General features: G+C 26.6%; 1 protein-coding gene across 1 annotated transcript in view; it reads right to left on the bottom strand.

Moving 5' to 3' along the window:
* Positions 1-3038: 3038 nt before the first annotated feature.
* The window catches only part of LOC117175369 (protein madd-4), a 191255-nt gene continuing 168063 nt past the window's right edge, over positions 3039-26230 (bottom strand). The window contains exons 17-25 of the mRNA XM_033365077.1: positions 22258-22430; positions 21548-21628; positions 16125-17079; positions 15960-16064; positions 12402-12481; positions 12066-12279; positions 7571-7743; positions 7329-7482; positions 3039-3157 (exon numbers count right to left, since the gene is read on the bottom strand). Of these exons, the coding sequence (XP_033220968.1) occupies positions 3039-3157; positions 7329-7482; positions 7571-7743; positions 12066-12279; positions 12402-12481; positions 15960-16064; positions 16125-17079; positions 21548-21628; positions 22258-22430 (2054 nt within the window). The remainder of the gene's footprint in view (positions 3158-7328; positions 7483-7570; positions 7744-12065; positions 12280-12401; positions 12482-15959; positions 16065-16124; positions 17080-21547; positions 21629-22257; positions 22431-26230) is intronic.

Raw genomic sequence — 26230 nt, 5'->3', positions numbered from 1 at the left:
TTTTACAAACAATTGTAACTATTGCGAATTTCAAATATTGTTTGATAATATTACTCAACTAATAATAATAATAATAATAATAATAATATTTAAACAATAATAATCAGCCATATAATATACTTTTTTATTAATTCATCTAGACAATTCCGCTCTCTAAAAATATACAATTATACATAATTTTTTTATAATCAGGGTGAAGACGAGCAGGTAACCGCAAATATGGAGAAAAGTATAAATTACCGGGACTTAACTTAATTTTCAATTTATCTACAGTTGCAGGGCATATGAGTGAAATTTTCTAAATGGAACGGGAATTTTTTTAAAGAATGAAAACTGGGATTTAGAAAATAAGAGTTTCAAAATCTCTATTCTTTGTCGAAATTCGTCACAATTTAAAAGTTTCTTCTTCCGAAATTTAAAAAGTTATTAAATATTAAATTATTATTTAATTATTAATTGATTTTATTTAATTAGTTTATTTATTAATATCTAACTGCAATACTTGAATTTCAAGTCAAAAAGAAGAATTTTTAAATAAGGTGATAAATTTTCCAAGAAAAAAAAACTCTTTTTCTACAAAAAATGAGTATATTTTCTATCAAAAAGTCGATTTTTTAACAACATAAGTGAATCGTCATCGAAACAAATGAATTTTCAATTTAAAAAGACAAATTTACTTTCAGATTGTTGAACTTTGAACTAGGAAAGGTCAATTTTCCACCCGAAATAGTTGTATTTTCTACTAAAATCGTTAAGTTTTTAGTTGAAAAATTCATTAAAAAAAAACTAATTATATTTTGAAACAGATATAAAATTTCAATTAATATTATGCATCTTCCAACAATAAAATTAATTTGTATAAAACAGTGCAGCTTTCAACCGCAAGTAGTTGCAATTTCAAAAAAAGGTACATTTTAAATAAAAAATGAAAAAAGAATTATATATACTGATTATAAATAAATTATATATAAATATATATTTTTTAAATAGCGGAAATGTCTAGATAAATCAATAAACAAGTATATTATCAGGCTATTCATTAATGTTTAAATAGTATTATTAATATTATAATAAGTGAAATAATATTATGAACCAATGTTTATGATTCAGAATAATTACAATTCTTTATGGAATTAATTAATGGCATTAGCAAAATAACAATCGAAAAATATAAATACAATTCAAACTTTTTTCAAAATAGTAATTTTTTTATTCAATTTTCCTAATATTAAATTACATGTTTTCATGAATTTTTTGGGATTATTAATTATAGTTGCTCATATTGTTACTTGAAACTTTGTTCTTCTTCTTATATTCATTAAAAGTATCACGTTTTTAATGAATTGTAGTTTTTTATGCATAACAATGCAAATCAAGGCCTATCCGATTTTAGCGCCATCTACTGGATTTATTTAAACTACGATAATTTAATAATTTATGGTTTTTTACAATATTTTTATTGTTTACGTTATGTGAATGGTTGAATATAAATTATTTTCAAGAATTTAAAATATGCAAAACAGTAGCATATTAATTTATTAACACTGTTAGACTGAAACTCTAACCTCGAAATTCAGTTGCCTCACAAATACTTTATAAATATTAGCATTGAATAATAAAATTATTAAATACCAAGTGCTACTCCTTTTTTAGATAATCAGCTTTATATCTATACAGTATAAAATATTTCATCCTAATACTTATTTAGTAAAATGTTATTTTAATCAGAGTTTTACGTTTAAAAATTTATTTTATTTCTAAATTTTAAATAAATTTTTGTCTTTTGATCACATGCTTAAAAGTTGATGCACGCTCTGTGTGCATTTTAAAAAGGTAAGAGTTTAAATACATATCTTATCAAGAAATACTTTGTTCATAACAAACTAAAAACTGTTATAGGTTTAGAAGGTTCAGGACCAACATAACCTAGAATATCCATTAAGCTTCATGTGGCACTTGGAAAAGTGCTTTCCATTTCAAATAATGGATCGCATGCCTATTACATACTTTAAATATATTTACAATATTAAAAAAATCGTTCCATGTTGACGAAAAATGCAATTTTCTATTAATTAAAATAAATTCTAAAATCTTGTAAATTTTCAGAGAATTTATTTCTCGGTTATATTCTTATTCTCTTTCCTAAAATAACAACTACCACATATACATACACGGACGATGCATAGGGGGTGGTAAAAATAAATCAAACGGAAAAATTCTCTGAGTTATGGATTTTCTGTTCAAAGTTAATTGTTCAGAAATTTTTTATTAATCCTGCACTTGGAATGTTGCGAATATACGATTTTTATTAATAAATGTTCACAAAAGAAAAATTGAATTGGAAATTATTATATGTAAATTATAGTTTCATTAGCATGGCTATTAAATTATTAATATTGAGCAAAATAAAGAAAAAAATGATTACTTAAAAAGTGATATTCATACGCTTTAATCTTTCAATAAAATTTGATAAAATTTTTAATTCTTGGGCGATATCATTTAGCAAAATCACTTTTGTTCAGATGATTCTCAAAAGATCGTTTTTTGTCATTTTAGAACAGGAAATGCTCGACTATGATAATAATATTTTGACCGGTGTAGAATGACGTAATGCGTAATTAAGTACAATTGGTCAATCCTAATTTCTCAATTTGCTTCAATATATTGAATGAGAAAATCACTGTATTAGATTCAAGTGGCCTGCACTGATTTCATGGCTCAATATAACAATAAGAATGTTCTGTAACGTGCAATTGAGGGTTCGGAAATCAGAATCGAATGAGCGCTCGAGCAGTAGGTAAGAGTGGGGATGACGCGCAGAAAACGCGACGAAAGAGAGAACGTCTTTCGTCGCGTTTTCTGCGCGTCATTCCCACTCCTGCCAACTGCTCGAGCGCTTGTTCGTTTCTACTCTCGGAGCCTTCCATTACTACTTCTCACTCTCTTTCTTCTTCCATAACGCATTTTTCACCTTCTCGTTGGTTTTCTATTTTAAGTAGCTAATTTTTCTTACTTTATCTAACCTTTAAATTACTGAGCTAAACTTTTTTGTCGCTTTTGCTGCAGGACAAGCAGCATTGCTTCTTATATAGTGGCACTTGACACATGTTCATTATCTTCACTCTCTTACAGAGTTGAGATAGATCCTTACAGTCTTCTGAAAAAGAAAATATAATCAGTCAAAGTAGGAGCGAGACGCCTACCAAAAAAGAATTTTGTAACGACGTAGCCTATCGGGATGTTAATTAAGTCGTTTAAAACAACCTTGCCCACAATTTCCTTCCTCTACCCCTCTACTCACTCTTTTCTATTTATTACCCCTAATTTCCCTTACTTTCCTATCGTCCATTCCTATTATTCACCTTTCACTAAACTAATTTTCGCTATTGCAACAACTTCCCCTCCATTCATTTTCCCTCACTATCTACCTATCACTAAGGGTGATCGTCAATTCGACGTCGCCTACCTGGGACCTCTTCCTCCTCTACTGCGCTTCTGGAAGACAAATTCCCCTCCTGCACTGCTGATTGGAAACATAGTCAGTAGGGTTGTCCAAAAATGCATTGAATTTTTTTTTCATAGCACCACTATTGAAACTTGGAGTTTCGGTGCCTGTAGAGCGGGTTGTAGATAATAAGCCCGACTCGAATTGATACCTGCTTAAGTGTATCCCCACCATTGCTACCCCTCACTTTCCACCATCCAGTATATCTCGCGTCGGATTAGAGGCGGACATACCTGAGATCTTGAAATTGTTGTCATAATTCTCATTCATAGAATTCCTAAATATTACTCTAATTTGGAAAGCTTGGAATTTAAATTTATTATGTTTTGAAGACTGTTCCAGTTAAATATTCACCGTTCGAGTTAAAACCTAACCTTTTTGGTGTAAAATTTAACTATTCCAGTTGAAGATTAATAATTTTATTTGAAAACTGGACTATTTTCTTGAAAATAATTTGTTTCAAAGTAATTTTTTCAATTGAAAGTTTGTTAAATTTTTGGTGAAAAAATGATATTTTTTGTTGGAAAATCTAAGTATTTGTTTCAAAATTAATTTATTCTACGAAGCTCTGCTCTGTTGTGTCAAAGGTCTTATAGAACGGACGTCATGAATTAAAATAAATGTTTGCGTTTTGCGGAAAATCTGGATGTCACTTTTATTTGATCAGGAAAATTGAAAAACTTGACCGACTAAAACCGGGAAATGACTGAAAATTTGAAATCGTCTACCAAAGCGCCACCCTGATAATAATTCACTACGAAACATTAAATTCTATAACTATTTATAAAAATCGTAATAATGGAGGTAATCTAGTAATTTGGCTAAAGATTTCCATTATTATTCAAAATTTAACTATTTTGGTTGACAACTTAACTATTTTGTTGATAATGCGTTCCATTGTTTTTTTTTTTCTTAAATTAACTTCTTGAACTTTTTTTGTACTCGAGAAATGTTAATCTATTAAAAATTGAATCATTTAACTATGATTTGGCATCACAAGAAAAAAACTAATTTATTCATTTTAAATAAGCCCGCGCTCAACAACACATGCGCAGTAAGAAGAAGTATAGGGTCGGCGAAAACACCGACCATGCTTCCAGCCAGCAGTGCAGACTGCAGGAGGGTAATTAGTCGCCCACAAGTAGAGGGGGAAGAGGTGCCAGATAGTCGTTCGCAAATTATTGACGACTGCTCACTAACACTCACTACTCTTCTGCTCTTCAGTTTCCCTACTTCCCTTCACCTTAAAACTATAAGGTTTTCGCCCGGGGCTACAAAACCCTAGAATATTTTTTTTTCATGCACTATATTTTTTTATCTGAAAGCTGATTGAAGGATAAATTTCTTAGAAAAACCAATAATTTAAAAAAAATTTTAAATAATATAAATCTTTTTATGGCTAATTTTAACCAACCCCATAGCTTCCTTTCAGTTTTCTTAACAATTATTATTGAAAGGAAAGAAATCCTATTAAATTTTTTCATTAGATTAAATAACATTAAATAACGTGAACTCTTATAAAATTTTTTCTATTTTCACATTTATATGAGATAAACTACACACTTTAAAAAATTCTTTTAACTAGTTCTACATTTACTAAACAAATAATAATAATTATTATAATTTAAAAACATTTAAAAAATTCTGAATGTTTCACTTATTAATTAGATGAATGTTTTTACAATTCTTTGTATTTATTGTTTTTTTCTTTAAGGTCCTTTTCTTTTTATTTTTTTTTTTATTTCAACAGTTCTATTAATTATTCTAAAAAATGTTTTGTTATTTTCGTAAGAAATCTTAGTCATAATAAAACTTTTTTTAATTTAAATTATGGAACGGTAAAAAGTTGTCGCTTACAGTAAAAAGAAAATATTTTAATTTTTAGTTTTGAGTATTTCAATTTTTTTGTTAGAAAGACTGAATTATTTTGAAAGATAGTTAGAAGTTTCAAAGATTTTGAAAACGTTAAAAGATAATTCAAATCTTAAGAAGATTTAAAAAAGGTCCAACAAAATGTAGAAGTTTGAAGGAAAAAAATTATAAAAGATTTCAAAACCTTTCCAAATTGTTTTAAAAACTTTTTGGAGTTTCAAATTTCAAAAAAGAAGGAAGAAAATTCTTAGGATGTTTTTTACAATTTTCAAGATTACAAAATTTAGAAGAAAGATCAAAGAAATTTAATAGATGTTAAGAATTTGAAAGACCACTTACAAATAATTTAAAACTCGAAATGACTTAAAAAAAAAGTAGATTTTTGAAGGTTTCGAACAAAAAGTTTATGAGCGGTTCAAGAATTTTGAGACATTTCAAGACTATAAAAAAAATTTTCTAAGATTTCTGGTAAAATCTGAAATGGTTTTTTTGTTAACAAAAATTAATTTTTAAAGAAAATGTTTAAATATTTTAAATTTTGAAACACTTTAAACGTTTTTATGAAATTTACAAAAAGAGAGAAAGAATTCTTAAGCAACAATTTTTCAATTTGTAAGATTAAAAAATTTATAAAAATGTTCGAATAAGTTTCATAGATATCAAGAAGTTTTGTAAAGATTTAAAAATAATTAAAAACTTATAAAGATGTCAAGAAGTAAAATGTATATTTTTTAGCAACTTGTTCATCTTAGAAGTTTTGAAAAGATATACCAAAAAAATTTAATTTTAAAATATATAAAAATCTAAAAAGAAAATTGGGATTTTTTAAGATTTCGAGAATAAATAAGTTTTTGTAAGATTTCTAGACATTATTTTAATAATCTTATATTTTCAAAAAATAAATTTGAAATAAAATTAGAAAAGATTTCGCAAACTTTCCTATCATTTAAAATGATTTAAACAAAATTTTATTTTAAAAAATATTATATTTTAAAAAAATGTTTTAATTTCCCAAGAAGTATCTAGAAGATTTTAGGGTAATTTTTTTAATTTTACAAGATTTATTCTAATTTTGGGAAAATTTTAATAAAAAAAAATATATTTTCAGAAATTTGAAAGTTTTGGAAAAAATTGAAAAATAATATAAAATTTGAAGATTTCAAAAAATAAAAAAATGTAGATTTTTTCTAAGAAATTTTGAAAGGTTTCAATAGAGTAAAGGTTATTTCTTCATATTTCTGAAAACATTTATAACGATTTTATATTTTGAAAAATTATATTTTAAAGAAAAATTATCAACATTTTTTTTCTCCAGTTTTCTAAAAGTTATAAATATCTTCTAAACTGACTAGAATTTTTCCATAGCTTGTAGGGTTCTGTAAAATGAAAAAATTATCTCAAAAATGGTAGAGATTTTTTTTATGCATGTGAAATCTTCAAAAAACGTTTTGAATTATTTCAAAAATTTTAAGAAAATTATATTTATTTTGATACCGCGTAAAATAGAAACCAAATGGATCGATCTAGGTTAAACCTCAAATTCAGAATTTAACGTTTTCTCAGACTAGATCTAGCTAGAAATTTAATTATTTAAAAAATTTTATGTCAACAAAAAAATCTTTTGCGCCCCGGGGAATCGAACGCTGGTCTTTCGATTACCGGTCGGGTGCCTTACCCACAGAAGGAGAGCATAGGTGGGCGAGGAATCGCTTGAAATTCGGAAGACCAGCGTTCGATTCTCCGCGGAAAAAAAGACGACTTTTTTCCACAGAAAATTAAAGAAAAAGAATATTGTTTTTATTTTCTTCTTCGAAGATCTTTTAATCTAGTTTCAGCTTTAATTTAAGGTGTTAAAAACATAAAAAATAGTATAGTTTATTTAAGAAAAAAATCTATTTTTCTGATAAAGACGAAATTATTAAGGTTTAATAGTAATTCTTTATTACTTTACCTGGAGATCGAGGGCATGGTAGACCTCTACATGTTTTCATAACGGGTGGTCGAGAAAGATCTCTGCAGGCATTCCCTGCTGGTTTCTTTGTTCCGAACCATACACACTGTAGAATTCTGTATTTAATTCCATCTTCCTCGCATGGTGCAGTACACTATAAAATAGTTTTTGTTTGTTTAGGAATCAAAAATTAAAAAAAAAATCCTGAAAATTCCTAAGATCAAAATTTTAATTTTAGCTACCTCTGACCATTCACCGACCCTCCAAACACCTTTACAAGCATCGTTGTAACATTCTTGTCGTTGGGGTGGTTTCACCCCCTCATCACATTTACTAGAATCAGCGATGGTCACATTTTCAGTTCCATCCTCCATTTCTTCAATCACGTGACAAGTAATATCTCTCCTTTGCATAGCTAAAAATAATTTTTTTAAATAAATTATTTTTCTAGGAATCTGTATTATCATCAGAGATGGTAACCATCGATCAGTGGAGAAATCTTTTTAACCACTGTGAACATAGAAATCAAAACTGATCAGAATACATTTTTCAAATAACAGAAATTACTAACGTCTTTTCAGACTTAATGGTGGTATAAATTAAACATTTTTTTATTTAAATTTTTTCTGGAAAAAAGTTAATCAATCGCTAAGCTGGGAGTCGAATTACAGAACGACCAATTGCCGGTCGGGTGCTTTTTTCATTAAACTACTAGAGAGATTGACAGAAAAATTCTTTTTCAGAAATACACGCTGTCAAAGACACGTGATCAAATTTCCTGTATGAGTGAATTTTAGAAAAGTTTATTTTTTAATAATATTTATTAAAATAATCTAAAAATATAATTAGGGTCATTGCAGATTAATTTAATTCAAAGTAGTACAAATTGATCAAAGCTTTGGCAACACTTGCGAAGAGGTCACCCAAGAATATTGACTTGATACTTGGCCCAGGGGTTCCTTTTGCATCCTCGTTGAAAGTCAGAATATAATTTTGGTCTCAGATTAATAGACTTAAGGGCATGTGATATTTAGAAAATTATCGATTTTACCAGAGTTAGGTTCCCTCGGCTTTTTTCTTACAATAATAAAGGTTTTGTTTTCAAAATTTTCGACATGATAGAGAATATGCTAACGGTCGTTCTTAGACTCTTTTTCTTGTGGGTTAATTAAAAAAAATTTATTTTGCATTTAATGTGTGTGATACTTAGGAAATTGTATCGATTTTATCAGTTGTAGATTCCCTCGGGGTTTTGCCTACAATAATAAAGATTTTGTCTGCAAAATTTGGGGAATCACAGCGAAAATGTCAACGGACGTCCTGGACTCTTTTTTTTCAGGTTAATAAAAAAAACATTTATTTTGCTAAATTTGAAGTGTCTGTGTATTTTGAGGTTATGTGTGTTACAATGCTTTCTTCCATAACCCATAATTATTCTTGAGTGCTATCGACAGCATCGGTACGACAGGGACCTACATTATCGAAATGACACAGAGCTGAAAAGCAATCCTAACCTTAAAATAGATCACATTTATTAAATTTTTATTTAGCACAATAAATTTTTTGTAATTTTTCCTAAGAAAAATCCTGGGAAGTCTGTTATAATAACTTATAGCATCTCCAAATTCAGTTTTTGAAAATGTTCCTTTTTGTGAAAAAAGCACACGTCAATTTTTCAAAGAAATCTGTATTATCATCAGAGATGGTAACCACTGATTCCCAGCGCACCGATGCATAGTGGGCCAAAAAAACCGTCCGTGGACAAACTGATTTTCAGAAGACGATTATTGTCCGATTTCAACTCTTTTTTTTTTTTTTGGAAGCTAATAAAATTTTGCATCGAACTGTCATGTCTGAATTTTAAAAATTTGCTTATATTGTTGTTTATATAATAACAAAAATGAAAAAATGTTGACTTTAATTAATTAAATTAATTAAAAACAAATAAGTGAATGAAAATTGTTTTTGTGGGGATTGGCGGCCATTCGTCACTTGATTCACACTATATTTGAATAATTTATAGGCAAAAAGAGTTTTTTTAGTTAAATTAATAAAAGTTAATAAATAATAATATGTTATTTTAAAAGATATTTTTATTTACAAATATCCATATCAGGTATTTTTTATGGAATAAATAAATTTTTTCTATGGAATCAATCATATATTACTTTAGTATTGTAAACAATAATTGTTTTTACAAATTCTTATCACTTCATGTATTTATAAATAAAATACCGCTTTTTCACGAAATTACGAGCCACCTGTTTAGCAGTGATTTTTTTCTATGAATCGATAAAATTTTATAATTGTTTGACCAAACGTAGTTAACAAATACATTAATTGGCTATTTTACAATATTTAAACTTGTTTTTTTTTGTGTAATCAACTTTTAATAACACGTTTTTAAACTTTGATAGTTCGAGAACGATTCGTTACTTTTATTTTTATTGACAATGTATTAAACAATTTCTTGGCTGAGGCATTTGTAAACTAAAATTTTCTTTTTCTTGTGTAATATAATTAAAATGACTTAGAAATCATTTCTTGCCATAAGCTTATAAGAATTGATGATTTTTTAAAGAAACTTAATTAATATTTGACCTAATGGCTACGTTAATTAAATTGTTAATAAAAATACAAATAACGGATCGTTCTCGAACTATTGAAGAAAGTTAAAAAATGTGTTTTAACATTTGATTACAAAAAAGTTTAAATTCTCAAAACAGCTTGATAATGCATTGTTAATTAAGTTCGATTCAAACATTTTCAAATTTTATCGATTGATAAAAATAACATTTCTAAATGACTGGCTATTAATTCCGTGATGAAAGCGGTATTTTATTTATAAATACATAAAATGATCAAAATTTGTTGAAACAATTATTGTTTGGCATAATAAATTGTTTAGTATCATGAAAATGTTCTTTAAAATTTAGAAGCAAGTTATTTAAAGTTAATTGCATCGAAAGAATCAAGCTTTTACCTCCAGAAATAGCCAAATAGGGCAATTATCAATTAAGGTAGTTTAAACAATTATTAATTTTTATTTGTCGGTCAAATACTGTACTTAGATTTTATGTCCAAGTAATATGTGATCGATTCAATAAAAAAATTTATTTGTGCCATCATAAGTACCTTATATGAATATTTGTTTATGAAAACCGCTTTTAAAATAACAAATTATTTATTTATTTTTATTTAGAAAACTAAAAAATTCTTTTTGTCCATAACTTGTTCATATATAGTGCGGATGAAGTGAAGAATCGCTGTCAATCCCTAAGAAACCATTTTCATGCAATTATTTGTTTATAACAATTAATTTTTTAACATTTGCATTGCTATCGGATATCCTTTTTGGAAAGTTGCTTTCAGTTTTCCAGATATTTTTGATTGAATCAAAAAATTCGTCAAAAACTGGTATACTTGAAAAGTCAAGAAGCTTTTTTTTATTATTATTATTGAATAAGCAAAAAAATTAACAAAAATTTAAAAATAGGGCATGACAGTTCGGTGCGAAATTTTATTAGCTTTCATAAAAAAACTTAAATCGGATAATAATTTTCTTCTCAAAATCAACTTGTCTATGGTTTGTCAATTTTCCTGAAATTATATTAGTTTTAAGAGATATTTCAAAGTTTTGAAAATAAATCATAATTTTAAACATAAAAAGATTTTTAAAAATTATCAAAATAAAATATAGATTTTGAAGATTTCAGAATTAGGTTTTGGAGTTTTTAAAAAGAATTTTCAAAAGTTTGAAGATAATAAAAAAGTTTATCTTAAGATTTCTGGAAAAATTCTAAATTACTTTTTATTTTTAAAAAATATTGAAAAGGATTTCAAAAGACACAAAAAACTATGGTCAAAAAATAATTTAGGACATTTTAAATGATTTTCTTTAAATTTTCCAGGATTTATTAAAACTGTTAGAAAGAATTAGAAATATTTGGAAAAATGCTTCGAATTTTCAAAAGAATTTTAAAACTAATTGAAAATTTGAGAACATACCAAAATATTTAAAACAAAATGTAGATTTTTTGACATTTTGAAATTAAATGTTCAATAAGCTTTTTAAGGTTTTTGAAAGGTTTCAAGATGATATCCTTTTCTTAGGATTCGTGGAAAAATTTTAATGATTTTTTATTCAAATAATAATTTTAAGAGAATATTTAAAATATATTTTAAAACCATTTTTGATGCATCCATAACAATTCTAATTTTGTTGAAGATCTAAAATTAAAATAATTTTGCTTTTAATTTAAAAAGTGTTTTGTTGAAAAAGTTAATCTTTTAACTTTTAATGTTTCTAACTAAAATTGCTTAGAAAGATCTAGTTTTCAAAATTTATCAATTTGCTGATTTCGAAACTTTTTTTGTAAGCCTGGATATAACCGGAAATTTTTTCTTCGATTAAAAGGGGCACCTTGAATTAGTAAAAAAAAATTATATATAATTAATTCCTTTATTTTAATTATTTGTTTTAATAAATATTCATAACTGAGGAATTAAATATTTAAATCATTCATAATTTTTCACATTTTTTAAAATTCTAACAAATATTTATTAAAAACATAAAATAAATTATAATAGAAAATTACATTTTAAATCTCAGAATTTTTTGATACACATATTGATAATTTTTGAAAAGTAGCAAAATAGTTGCACAGTTGAAATAAGTGTAAAAAGTGTAAAAAAGTGTATAAAAGTGTAAAAAAGTGTCAATTATAAGATGCTCACCTGTTCTCCAATTGAAACATCTGGAACTTTCACAAGGTGTCCATTCGTCAGCATGCCACTGAGGACACCTTCCCGTCCCACAAGGTTTGACCTTTTCAGGAACCGGATATCCTGCGTCCTCGCAAAGATTTGCACCAATCACGGTTCGTTGAAGACTTCTAGTTGAATTGGCCGCTGCTTTTACGGAACGCACTGTACATTGAGCTCCGCGCATCTAAATTATTAATATTTCAAAATATCAAATGAATTTTTTAAAAATTATTCTTCAGTGAAGTTTTGAAAAAAGTAAAAAAATGGGTAAAGTGTTTAAAAAGATAGCATATTTTTAAAGATTACCTGAAATCCGCCACCTCCACAAGTTTGTGAACACCTCGACCATTCGGTCGTGACCCACTCAAATATTAAGTCGTCCTTAGCTGCTGCAAGCAAAACCAAATCAAAATTAATTAAAAATAATTGCATGTTTAAAGGATCGACTCAAAGAATGTGAACGGAGATTTTGATTGATTGGAATCTATGTCGTTACTGTAAAATTGTAAGGTTCCGCAGCGCCAGGGCGTAACGCTTTTAGTAGAAAAAGGGAGATAGAAAGAGTTGAGAAGAATTAAGGAAAGTAGGTGGTAATGAGTGGAGGGAAATTATGGGACGTAAGGCGAAATGATGGGAACCTAGGGAAAATCAGAGGAGGGAAAAAAGAAGCAGTTAGGGGATATAAGTGGATAAACAGTAGGGAAAATAAGTGTAATGGGGAGAGGGAAAGTGAGTTTAAACGAGAGATGAGAAAGTAGGATAAGTGATAGGAAATGAAGACAAGGGAAGTAGGTGAGCTAGGAGTATTTAGGAGAGTGGAAATAAGGGTAGTTATTTGAAATAAAGGAAGGGAAAGTGTTTCAAGGGGTATTAGTCGAATTTAGGGGAAAAAATGTGAAGCGAAGGGAGAGAAGTAGTTGAAGTCGAATAAATGAGGGTACGGGTACTATGGGAAGTGAACGGTAATGATCCTTCAGGTAGCTGGAAAATTGAGTTTATGTGAGAGGAAGCAGAGGGAATTATTAGAAATTACAATGAGTAGGGCAGGAGAAGTGAGGTATGGACAAGGGAAATAGGAGAGCAGGAAATAGGAGAGCAGGACTGAAGAAGTGATGAATGGATAAGGGAAGTAGAAGTTGAGTTACTGGTGAATAAGTGTTGGAAGGACGATATAGAGGAGGGGGGAGTTGAGGAAGGGAGAGGAAGCGACGCATGAAGTGCGGGGTCTGGAATTAGAGTTAGAAGGGAAGGGAATAAGTTTAAGCAGGATTAATGAGGGTACGGGTACTATGGGAAGTGAGGGGGTCAAAAGCGTCAGGTAGCAGAAAAAGTTAATGTAAGTGAGAGGAAGTAGGGGGCATTATTAGAAATTACGTTGAGTAGGTCTGAACAAGTGATAAATGAGGAAGGTCATTAGGAGAAGGCGAGTGTAGCTGGATAAGTGTGGAGAGGGGGGATTGGAGGAGAGTTCGAGTTAATTAACGACTTAGTAGACTACAAATCACTTTTTTTGTAAGCGCGTTGCCTACTGTAATATAATTTTTTATTTAAAAAATCGTTAATGGTAGCGATAAAATTATTTGATTTGAATGTTCACATTTAAATTTAAATACAGTGTTATGAACTATCAATTAGACAATATCGTTAATAACAGCGTCTTGAAAAATTGTATTAAAAATATTCATTTGAAGCATACATTTTTATAATGAAATATTCAATATGGTTTTTGGAAAAGAATCCAATATATTTAAAAAAGTTAAATTATGCCCGGTCCCAAAAATATGAGATATTAAGCTATTAAATAAAATGTCTTATTAAAACAAATCATAACACCAAGTTTTTAATTTGAAATTAAAGATGGAAATCTAGAGAAAAGTCAGGGCACTTTATTTTTCAGGAAAAAGTTAAGGTTAAAAAAAAATCTTGTAAAAGTCAGGAAATTTATATAATACACACTTAAAATATTCTTGAAGATTCTATTTTAAAGATGTTCCAAGATTAATATTCTGGTCTTTTAATAATAATGATTAAGGGAAATAAATATTAGTCACAGGTTTACATTTTCTGTTTTTTTCCCTGCAGCTGCTTCCTCCTGACGTGGAAAAAAGTCATCCTCCTTGGTAGAAAATTTAATTGTTTTTTTTTTCAAATTTAACTTTTTGTTAAAAAATAATATTTTGGCGTTGAAAATTCAACTGAAATCTTTATAGGTTGGAAATTTATCTTGTTTTTTTGTTGTTGAAAATTCCTCGTTTTGGTTAAAAAATTTATCAGTTTTAGTAGCAACTCAACTCTTTCGTGTTAAAAATTTAACTGTTTGATTGAAAATTGATCTTCTTTGGTTGAGGATTCAATTATTTAGTTGAAATCCATTTTTTGTGGTGATAAACGGATCTGCTTGGTTGTAGATTAAACCAATTTGTTAAGAAACATTTTATGTTAAAGATTCCTAATTTTGATTAAACATTCATTTCTTCGGTTAAAAATTAGTGTTATTTTGTTGTTAAAAAATAATTTTTCAGGCTAAAAATTCAGCAATTAAAATTTAAGATTCGAAATTTTAGTTGAAAACACATTTATTTAATTTTTTTGTGGAACAATGATATTTTTTTATTGAAAATTCAAAAACTTGGATGAAAATTGAATTAGTTTGCAAAAAACTTTTTTTTCGTTCACGTTTCATCTATTTTGTTAAGAATGTTAATATTTTTGTGAAAATTTATATTTTTGGGTTGAAAATTGAGCTGTTTCAAAGAAAATTCGTCTTTTGGCTTTGAAGTTTAACAATAACGTGAAATTATACTTTTTTCTTGACTGAAAATTTTTTTTTGATTCCATTCGCCTTGTTTTAAATAATTTTGTACTACACATTCAACAATTATATTTTTTTGCTTAAAATCGATCTTTCTTACTTAAAATTTCAAATATTTTGTTGAAACTTTCATCCCTTTGTTACGCATTCATTCGTTTGTTAAAAATGGACTATTTTGTTGAAAATTGTTTTTTTTTTGTTAGAAATCTGAAATATTTGTTGTTAAAATAAATTGATTTTTCCTTAAAAGTATATTCGTAGATGAAAAATTAAAATATTTAATTACAAATTTATGTATTTTATTTAAAGTTTAATTATTTTTTAGAAAATGTATGTATTCTATTAGAAATGTATCTTTTTTGGTCCCAAATTCAACTGTTTTGTTAAAAATGCGTCTATTTGAAAATAAAAATTCGTCCTTTTCGATTGACGCCTTGTTGTTGTTGAAAATTTAACAATATGGTAAAAATTCAATTAATTGGTTACAAATTTAACGGTTCTTGGTTGAAGTTTTTTCTTTTAAATCGACCATTTTGTTTAAAATTTAATTTTTATAGATTAAAAATATAACAATTTGTTTAAAAATTAAACTACTAATTGGTTTAGAAATTAGATTTTTGCACTAAGGATTTAACTATTTCCTTAAAAGTAATCTTTTTCGGTCGTAAATTAAACTCCTTTGTTGAAAATTGGTCCTTTTGAATTGAAAATTTATCATTCAGGGTATATTCTCATCTTTTTTAGTAGCAATAAGCAAATTGATATATTAATTTTAATATGAAAACTTACTTATTTATTTCTCCTATAAAAGATTCTAAATTAAAAGTGTTACGAGATTAAAATGCTAGTCTTTCAATACTAATTGTAAGGGAATTAAACAAAAAGTTTTCCGGTCCCACAGTTTACTTACTGGATTTTAATATTCAATAATATTTTGAAGAAAATTAAAAAACTGAAAAAAAAGAAATCCAAAATCTGATTTCAGCACTACCACAAATGACTTTTTATGTTTAAAGCAATTTTCATTATGATTTTTTATTAAAAAGTATTACCTTTGCTAAAAACGACGACAGGCCCAATCGTTGGTTGATTTGCAGGATCTTTTTTTAAAGAAGTTGATAAAGTAACCAAATTTTCATAACTTTTGGAAGCCCTCTCTATAAAAATATTTTTCGTACTCTCTTCCTTCTTGAAAATATTTTCTTCTTCTTGAGAACCAAGATCCTTAAAAGATGTTGAAATATTATTATTCTTCTCTTCTTTACTTCCTGATCTTCTAAGAAGTTCTAACTCTTTTTCTTCCTTTAAATTTTCTTTATTGTTTTCTAACTCATCACTTGACTCGGTATCGTTTTTTACGAAAAATGAACTATCATTTAAGGTCTTTTCACCATGAAAATGTTTTTCAACTTCTAGTTCTGTCTCATAAAATTCGTTACTCTTTTCACTAATATTTTCAGTTTGTATCGTGTTTTCTTCAGTCAAGGATTCTTCAGAAGGAGTACTTGAAGCAGTTTTCATTTGATCATGTCCTGCCTGAAGGCTTACTTGAACACTTTCTTGAATACCCTCTTGAGTTTTTACTCTTTCATCATCCCCGGGAGCAAAAGTTGTAATAAAATCCTCGAACTTTCTATCACTCCAGTTTCTGGTCTTTGTTCTAGTTTCATGGTAGGCTTCAACTGTAGCAGTCTCTTTCAAATTATCTTCTCTGGACCGAAGTACTGAATCCTTTTTTTCCTTTGCCAAAATCGTTCCACGTTGGTTTCTTAAGTTGTTCTGGATCCTTTCATCATGCTTGTTGTGTCTTGGTGAGCGATCAACATGATTAATCATTGAAACAGTTAGAGGAGTGGAAAAATGATTTTCGAAAGCTAATTCTGGTATGATTCTCATGGAGTCTCTGTGATCTATGGTGGTCAAAACTTCACCCATATCGAAAGGGTCATCGTCAATGAAAATTTTTTCTTCATCTGGTTCGAAAGGTTCATCAGGAATCACAGTATTTCTTTGTAGAAGTCTATTATCTTTATGTAGGTTGTCATACCGGAAATCCTTATTCAGTTTCGATATTGCTCGGGTGGTTAGTTTGGTTTCGAAATTTATATCTTCCAGAAGCAGAGGTCTTTGATTAGTGTTCGATTTTGGGGTGTCCTTAAATGGCCAATATGTCTATGGAGAATGAGTGTGATTAAAACGTAGATTTTGATATCGCAAAATCATGAATATAGTATTCCTTTTCTCTAAAAAGTCGTTAAGAAACTTATTGGTTGCGAGACCATGAAGTTTCCCATTAATCCGTCCGAGGGTTTTAAAATTTTTAAATAAAATTTTTTCTGAATAGGTATCTACTCTCGTCGCTCTCCTGAGAAGAACTTTTCATTTCCCACTGGAGCGACGAACGCAGATCTCTTTACAGAAAAAAAGTTAATTAAAAAGTGTTTTGAAATTTATTTTCCATCTAGTTTAAAAATGACGTTAAGGGCATGTGACACAGATAAATACCTATATTACCGACCTCACTTTTTTAGTTCACTGAATGTTTTTTGAACCTAAGAACTTTTTTTGTAAATAAAATCTCGAACTGAAACTTTGAAAAATGCATTAGAGTACAATAAAGTACGTTTAGGTATTGCAATTTAGTAGGAACTTCACTGAAAATTATTTCATCTTTTTTCTGAACCTCGACATTTTTGATTTTTTTGAACGTTCGAACTTTTTTTATACATAAAATATTGGTCTCGAACTTTAAGGAATGCAAGAGCCGAAAGAACATTACGTTTAAGTACAAAGCTTAATAATAAAAGATATAAAAAATTTCAACTATCAATTCCATTGGGCTCAGCCAGTAACGTTGTACACGAAATTACGAACCCTCTAGAGCCTCGTCTAGTGGCCGTCAGGGTTCGTAATTTCGTGTACAACGTTACCGGCTGATGTCAAAGGAATTGATAGTTGAAAAAATTTTTTTTACATCTTTTATTATTGAGATTTGTACTTAAACGTAGTTTTCTTAACTTAATCGATAGGTTGATTTCTATTTTTATGGTAGTAAGCAAAATATCAACACTGATTCATAGTAACTGTCTCTGATGATAATACAGATTCCTTTAATTTTTAAAATTTCATAATATTAAAAATTATAACCGATTCTTATTCCCTGAAGTATTCTAAATAGAAAAATGTATTACAAATGATGTTAATAATATAATTTCGCGTTTTAATCACGCAATAAAAATAAGTTGCCCTTTATGTTAAGTCAATGGAAAACTTCATGGTCTTTGGGGCACGGCTTAATATTAACCGATTTTTTTCAAAATTGAAGGATACCATTTTTTTGGGCATTCGACGAAAGCTGGGGGTTGGAAGTAAAAAAAATCGAAAAAAGAGAACATTTTAATTGAGCATAATTCTTTAATATTGTACAGGATAAAAAAAGTCACCGATTCAAACATTAATATTCCTCGAAAAAATTAAAACATTTTTTTTATTATGAAAAATTTATTTACATACAAAATTGAAAAAGTTGAAAAAAAATTTTAATGATTTCCTAAATTTTCGAAAAAGACTGTCGAAGATTTCGAAGTAAAATATTATAATTTTGAAAGACTCAAACATTTTATAAGAAATTCCATAAAGTGTAATAGATATTTAGGTGTTTTTAAAAGCTGACAAGTAATTTGGAATTTCACAAAAAAGAAAGAAAATTGTAAGCAAAATGAAAATTTTTAAACAGATAGAGAAAAATTTCGAAACTGTTTACGAATTTGTAAAGTTTTAAAGAGAGCAAAAAGCTTTTCCTAAGATTCCTGCAAAAAATTTAAAGAAAATTTTCCTAATTTTGGAAAGAGTTTTTAAAATTTAAGGAACAGTGCTAGTCATACTAAAATATATTTAGGAAAGAATTCTATAAATTCTGAAGCGATTAAAAATATTTAAAAACCTAAAATTTTTCAAAATCATATGAAATAAATAATAAAATGTCTTAAACATTTTCTAGATAATTTTTTGACATATTATGATTCTTTACGGTTTTTAAATACTAGCTGTCTTTCATACATAAAATGCTAGTTTTATACTGGTAATTAGATCTTTACAAAAATTGCTTAAACAATTGACAACTATTTTTAGCAATTTTCTATTCCGATCTACTTTTCAATGAGAGTGAGGTAATAATTAATTAAAGTAAGCGAAAATAATTGTTTAAACAATTTATTATCATTTTTTGAATTATATTCTCTTTATGTCATTATAAATTAAAGTTAAAACAAAATAATTTTTTATATAAATTATTATTATTGTCTATATCAATATACATTGTCTATTTTCACTAAGTAAGGTGATAAATAATGCCATTTAACAAAAATAATAGTTTAAATGAGGCAATATTGCATATAGCTAACATCTCTTAGATAATTAGTAGAAACTTGCAGTTAAAAAAAAATTTGATCTTTGCTTTAACCTTTTATTTATGAACAAATAATAAGTGTACATTAGAGAGAATCAGTTTTTTTATGTTTTTCTTTTTTGCGGATTTATTTTTTCTTAATTACAACACATAATTAAAATATTCTTTGAATTTTCCATACACAACACATTAAATGTAAGGTTTTTTTAAAGTAGTTACTGAAAGCCTTTTTTAATTGGCATCAAAATTGCTATATATAATTTGTTCGAAATTGCTGGAAAAATTTAAAATGGTTTAGATTTTATTTTAAGAGAATAATTTTAAGTTTTGAAGACTTCAAAATGTGCGGAAATAGAATACGAAGGACTTTCAGACAATTTTTAAAATTTTTTGGGGATTTAAATTTTTTAGATAAACTGGATGTTGCATGGTGTCAAAAGAATAAAAAAAATGTTCTTAAAATTCATAGGAAATTTCTAAATGATTGCTTTGAAATGAGATCTAAAAAAAATTACACAAAATTACAAAACATTTTTAATTATTTCCTAAAATTTTTGAAAAGAGTTTACAAGATTTCGGAGCAAAATTTTTAATCTTAGCCATATTATGATTAAAAAATAATTAAAACACGTCAAGATACTTAAAGAATTTTGCAACCTTTTACGAAATTGAAAGACAAAATTCTAGGTTCCTAGAAAAAATTTAAATAATTTTTATTTTGAGAAATTAATTTTCTAACATTATTAAAAATTTTTTTTAATTTTAAAAGATTTCAAAAATCGTCAAGGAAGAATCTGAAATATTTTAAGGCAACTTTTTTAATTTTGCAGAATTAAAAAAAATGTAGGAAAAATACAAATGTTTTTAAGGAATAGAAGGTTGAGATTAAAAAAGAATTTTCTTAATATTCATGTACAAATGTCAAGTGATTTTTATTTTGAAAAATGAACTTTAAGAGAAAATTTAAAAAGGTTTTTAAACATATAAAGCGATTTCTAAAATTTGGCAAAGATTTTTGAAAATTTGAAAGTAAAATTTTTCAATTTCGTGAGAAGAAAAAAACAAACAAAAAAATCGAGTGAATTTAAACAATATTTAGAAGAATTGAAGAGATTCAAAAAGAATTTTAAACTTAATTTTTTTTAGAAATGTAGATTTTCAAATATTTCAAAACTAAATTGATAAGCTTTAAACAAATTTCAAAATGTTTAAAAAGAACCTAAAATTTTCTTAAAACTCCTGGGAAAATTTAGAAGATTATAAGAACATTTTTTATATTTTAGATGATTTTCCTCAATTTTAGGAAAAATTCGGGTCAGTTAAAAATATTTTCTTAAGTTGAAAAAATTTTAAATAGATTACAAATATTTAAAAACTTGGAAACTTTTCCGAAAGTTTATCAAATATTTTTAATTTCTTTGAAACTGTTAAATGTTTGAAATATATTTTAAAAAGTTTCGAATTTTTAAAAATATTTCGTACAATCCTATAGAATAAATAAATAAAATTCTTTAAAAATTTTGAGATTGTATTTTTGACAAATCTGAAATATTCAAAAATCTGTTTTAATTTTTTCGAATGTGAGTGTTCAAATACATCTCAAAAATAATTATGTATTTGAAATTTTGTTATTTCATTAATTCTAGTATAATTTTCTTTCACTATCGTATTGAAAATTTTTTCCAATTGATGAATTTAAGTTAGTATTTACATTAAGTAACTTCAATATTTGAATAACTAATAAAAATATTGAAAAAAGCATTCAGTGTTACAACATAATATTTTTTTATTTATTTCTATAAAATACTTCTTTAAAAAATCTTAATTAGAAAACTTCTATTACGTTTTAAACATAATGCATAAAATTTCACGTACTGGTGTGAGGGGAATGGGTACAAAGGATACGTCTTTTTTTATGGGAAATATTTGTTAAACTGCATAGAGTTTGTTAAAACTCTAAATATAATTTTTAGAAAAAATCACTATTTTGTGAGTTCAAAAACATTTGGGGCGATTTTTATACAAATTAAAAAAAAATTTGGACCACCCTATCGATGTTGCTACTGAATAGAAAATGTTTGAAGTTTGTATGTGAAATGTTAATAAATAAACGAACTACAGAAGAACAATACGAAAAAATAATTTATAGTAACATGTCAACATTAAAAAAAAGTTTTCTCAAAGAAAAATGTCGTTGGTTAGTACTTATTAAAAAGAAAATATTAGTCTCACCTTTAGAGTAGAAATTAGTTGGCTAAGAGGAGGCACTAGCGTCGAGGCGCTGGATGCAGCGTTCGACTCTATTGAATCGAACTGATTTTTGAATCATTGTTATCCATCGCCATGAGAAAAAGGTTAGTAATTTCCAAGAGCAAGCAAGGGAAAGTTAAATTATTATTATTAATAAAAGCATTTTATTTAAATATATAATTTTGTTTTTTAAAATTCATTATTTAAAAAAATAAAAATCAGGTCTCTGGAAAAAAGTTCCCCATGATTTTAAGAACTGATAAGAAATTATCAGTCATGTTTAATTCAAGAAAACAATGATTTTTTATCAAAAAAATTTGAAACTTTACGAAAAATAATTATTGTAACAATAGTTTTAATAATTGATTTTTTCTTTATGTCGCTACTTGCCAATTTTAGAAAGTGGTTTAATTTATAAACAAATTAATGTTTTCCTTGAAAAAAGAAGTCATCATTGATCAAAATTCAACTATTTTTCAAAAAAGAGTAAGAAAAAATTAAATTGTAATAAACATTCTTAAAATATATGTTTTTTTGTGAGTTTTAGAATTTGAAAAAATCTTTTTTATTTGCAAAACATCATCAGTAACATTATTTTGATTCTTAAAATCACAGAAAAACTTTTTTTTCAGAAATCTGATTTTTTCCATTAGAAAAATTTGTATTTTTTAAATTTTCAATTGTTCACTAACCTGATGAATGGCAGTTACTGCATATCCTGGATCCGGTTTTGTCAAGTGAATAGGTGGCGTGGTGGTTTTTGGTCTTTTGGGTTTTTTGCGCGTTTTTTCTGTAGGCTTTAATCCCTGTCCATCAGGACGAGCCTCATGACTAAGATCATCACTTCCGTATCTAAATTGTGTTTCTGAATAACAAATATTTTATATTAATCAATTTTTTAAAAGACACTTAAAAAATCCCTTCTAAGGGGGGAGGGGGGGGGGTTAGATTTTATGATGCATGGAAGGGGGATTTAATGATTGTCAAAATGGACAAAGTTGATGCTATATTATTATCTTTTTTATGTTTTGAAATCTTTTTTTTAAATAATTAAAAATTTTATTAATAATTTTCAATAATGTAGATTAATTTCCAAACAGAAATGATGAATTTTCAACAAAATGTTAATTTTAAACATAGCAGTTGAGTTTAAAATCAAATAGTTCAATTGTCAACGAAAAAATTTATTAGTTAGTTATTGCTTATAAAAATTATATCAGGGTGTATATTATCTAGTTCAACCTGTCTTTTCATGAAAAATATAAATCTGAACAAAAAATTTTTGAAATGTTTGAAAAAACAAAAATTGGTGATTTTGTTTCATAAGTAAAGGCATCCAAATAGAGAAGTTAGAATCTCTTTTAATTTCCCTTTTTAACCCTTTATAGGCAATTCTTTTTCCCCCGGTTTTTGAAAATGATTATTTTTTAGTTTCGATGTTTTGTTTAGTTTTTAAAAATTAATAAGTCTACTATTTTTTGGGCTGAGAATTCAGCTCCTTTATTTAAAAATTGTTTTATCTGCTTAATGATTTAAATAATTGGTTTAAAATTGATTTTTCTTCTAGTTAAAAAATAATTTTCTTAACTGAAAATTTAACTAATTTATTTTTCGCTTCAAATTGATCGTTTTTAGTTAAAATTCGAGTATTACATTTTTCATTCAAAAGTCATCTTTTTTGGTTTAAAATTCAACGGCTTGGTGGAAATTTAAATTAATTTGTTCAATGTTTTTTTATTGGTTTAGGATTGAACTATTTTGTTGAAAATACGTTTCCTTTTTTTTCCTAAAAATTAATCTGCTCAATTGAAGATTTACCTACATTCTTATTGGTGAAAAATTTATTGGCTTCAGTTGAAAATTAACCGGTGACATTTTTAATTTAATATTCAATTACTAAATTGAGAGTTGAACACTTGATGAAACATTTATTTAATTAGTTGAAGATTTAAGCTACTTTATTATTTGAAAATTTAACATTTTTAGTAAAAATTCTTTTCTTTTTTGATTAAGTTATTTAACTGAAAATGTAATTAATCCGTTTTTTATTGAAAATGTGTCATCTTCGGTGGAAAATTCAATTATTTGAATAAAAATGTATGTCTTTTTTTGTAAATTCATATTTCTGGGTAGCAAATTAATTTTCTTAATTGAAAATTCAACTACTTGTTGAAAGCGGCATTTGTTAAAAATTCATTTTATTGTTTAAAGATCCATCCCTTTAATTAAAAATTTAATTATTATGCTGAACAACAATTTTTTTATCTTCGAATTTCACTATTCCATTTTTGGTTGAAAATTATTAATTTTTAATTTGAAATTCCGCTATTAGTGGAAATATTCTTTCTTTCACAAAAAATCCTTCCAGCATGAAAACTTTTCTTTTTTGGTAGAAATTTAATCTCATTGGATGAAAATTATTTGTTTTTACTCGAAATGAACTTTTTTGTTATTAAATCTATATTTATGGGTTAAAAATTCAAATTTTTTGTTGGAAATTAATCTTCTTGGCTCGGAAATAAAAATTTTTTGTTAAAAATTTGCCTTTTGGGTTTCGAAATTCCCTTATTTTCGTAGAATATTCAACAATTTAATTGCACCTTCTTTCTTTGATAAATGAAAAGATTTTATTGGCAAAAAATGTCCCTCTTGTGCAGAAAATGAATCTTCTTAGTTGAAAGACAATCGCTTGGATTGAAAATGAATTTTTTGTTTAAAAATCATATTTTCGGGTTAAAAGTTCAACTCATATGCAGTAAATTCAGCTTTGTTGAAAATTAATTTTGTTGTTATTGAAGACTCATAACTTTAGTTGAAAAATAATTTTTGTTTTGTTAAAAATTGGAATATTTGGTTTGAAATTCGTCTTTCTGAATAGAAAATACGTCCTTATAAATAATAAATTCGTTCCTCTGGATTAAGAAATTTCATCTTTTTTAGAAAAAATAGTTCTTAGTTAAAAATTCAAATTTCTAAAAAAATCATCCTAGTAGCTTGAAGATTCAACCATTTAAAAAAATTTAAATCTTGATAGTTAAAGTTTAGTTTTTTTTAGTTAGAAAATTTCTTTTAACTGATTGAAAATTCAACTATTTGGACTAAGATTATTATTATTATTTGTTGTTGTTGAAAATTTAACTGTTTCTGTGAAAAACCACCTCTTTGGGTTAAAAATAGAAATTCGTTCCTCTAAATTAAAAAATAATCTTTTCTGGTAGAGAGGATTTTGGTTGCAAATTCAACTGTTTCCTGAAAAAGTCGTCCCAGCGATTCAATTTATTGAAAATTTAATTATCTGAAAATATTTTTTGTTTCGAATATTCAACTTTTTCAATAAAAATTGCTCTTTTTGAATACAAAATTCCTTCTTTTATATTAATATTCCTATTATTTATAGAAAAGTTCTTGGTTGTAAATTAAGCTGTCTACAAAAAATCGTCTTAGTCGCTGGAAGATTCGACTATTTGTTACAAAAAATTTAAATATTCGTCATTGAAGTTTAATCCCTTTTGTTTTTAAATTCGTCAGTCTAATTTAAAACTTATCTTTGCAGTTAGTTTGAAAATTCAACTTTTTGGTATACAATAAATTTTTTTGTTTTTGAAAATTTAACTATTTGGTAGAAAAATGCATCATTTTTTGTAGAAAATTTCTTCGTTGAAAATTCAACTGTCTGAAAAAATCTGTTCAGTGGCCTATAGATGCAACTTTTTATTTAAAAATGTAATTGTCAATAGTTAAAGTAGAATTTTTGTTAAAAAATATATGTCTAATTAGTTTAAAATTAAACTGTATAAATTAAATTAATTTTGTTGTTGGAAATTTAATTAGTCAACTATTTTAGAGAAACTCAACTGTTTGATTTTTATCATAAATTTTTTTTCTCGAACATTCAAGTTCCTAATGATTAAATTACAATTTTTATTGTTTGAAAATGTGTCTAATTGGAAGAAAATTAAGCTGTTTGGATTAAATAAACTTGTTTGTTTTTGAAAATTTAATTATTTAGTTATAAAATCATCTTCCAGGGTTCAAAATGCATAACTATTTTGTTAAAAATGCAACCGTTTTGTTTTGATAGATAGTTTTTCCTTCAAAAATTCCTCTTTTGTTGAAAATTTGTCTTTTTTGTATAGAAAATTGGTTCTTCTAGATTGAAAATTTATCTTTTTTTGTAGAAAAGTTCTAGATTGAAAATTCAAATATCTTGTTAAAAAATCATCGTAGTGTTAATATTAATTGTTAGATTTTAATCTTTTTTCTTTGAAAACTCGTCCAATTGATAGGAAATTCACTCTTCTGAATTGAAAATTAATCTTTTTCACTAGACAAGTTCTTGGATGGTTCCTGTATTTGGTTAAAAAATATTCATCCTAGATTTGAAATCCACCTATTTTGTTTAAAACGCTACTATTTTCTTTTGACAATTAATTTTTTTTCAAAGATTCAACTTTTGTAAAAAATTGTTGTTTTTTATAAAAAATGAGTTCCTCTAGGTTAAAAAGTTATGTTTTGTTTATTTGAAAATTCAACTTTTTTCCAAAAAAATTATTCTAATGGCTGGAAGGTTTAACTACTTGTTCAAAAATATAAATGTTAGTGTTTTAAGTTTAATCTGTTTTGTGTGAAAATTCATCCAATTGATTTGCTTACAGTTTTTTACAA

Source organism: Belonocnema kinseyi, chromosome 6 (genome assembly GCF_010883055.1).
Source record: "Belonocnema kinseyi isolate 2016_QV_RU_SX_M_011 chromosome 6, B_treatae_v1, whole genome shotgun sequence".
Taxonomy (NCBI): Eukaryota; Metazoa; Arthropoda; class Insecta; order Hymenoptera; family Cynipidae; genus Belonocnema; species Belonocnema kinseyi.
The sequence above is the reverse complement of the archived record's forward strand: the minus strand, read 5'-3'. Positions and strand labels throughout refer to the sequence as shown.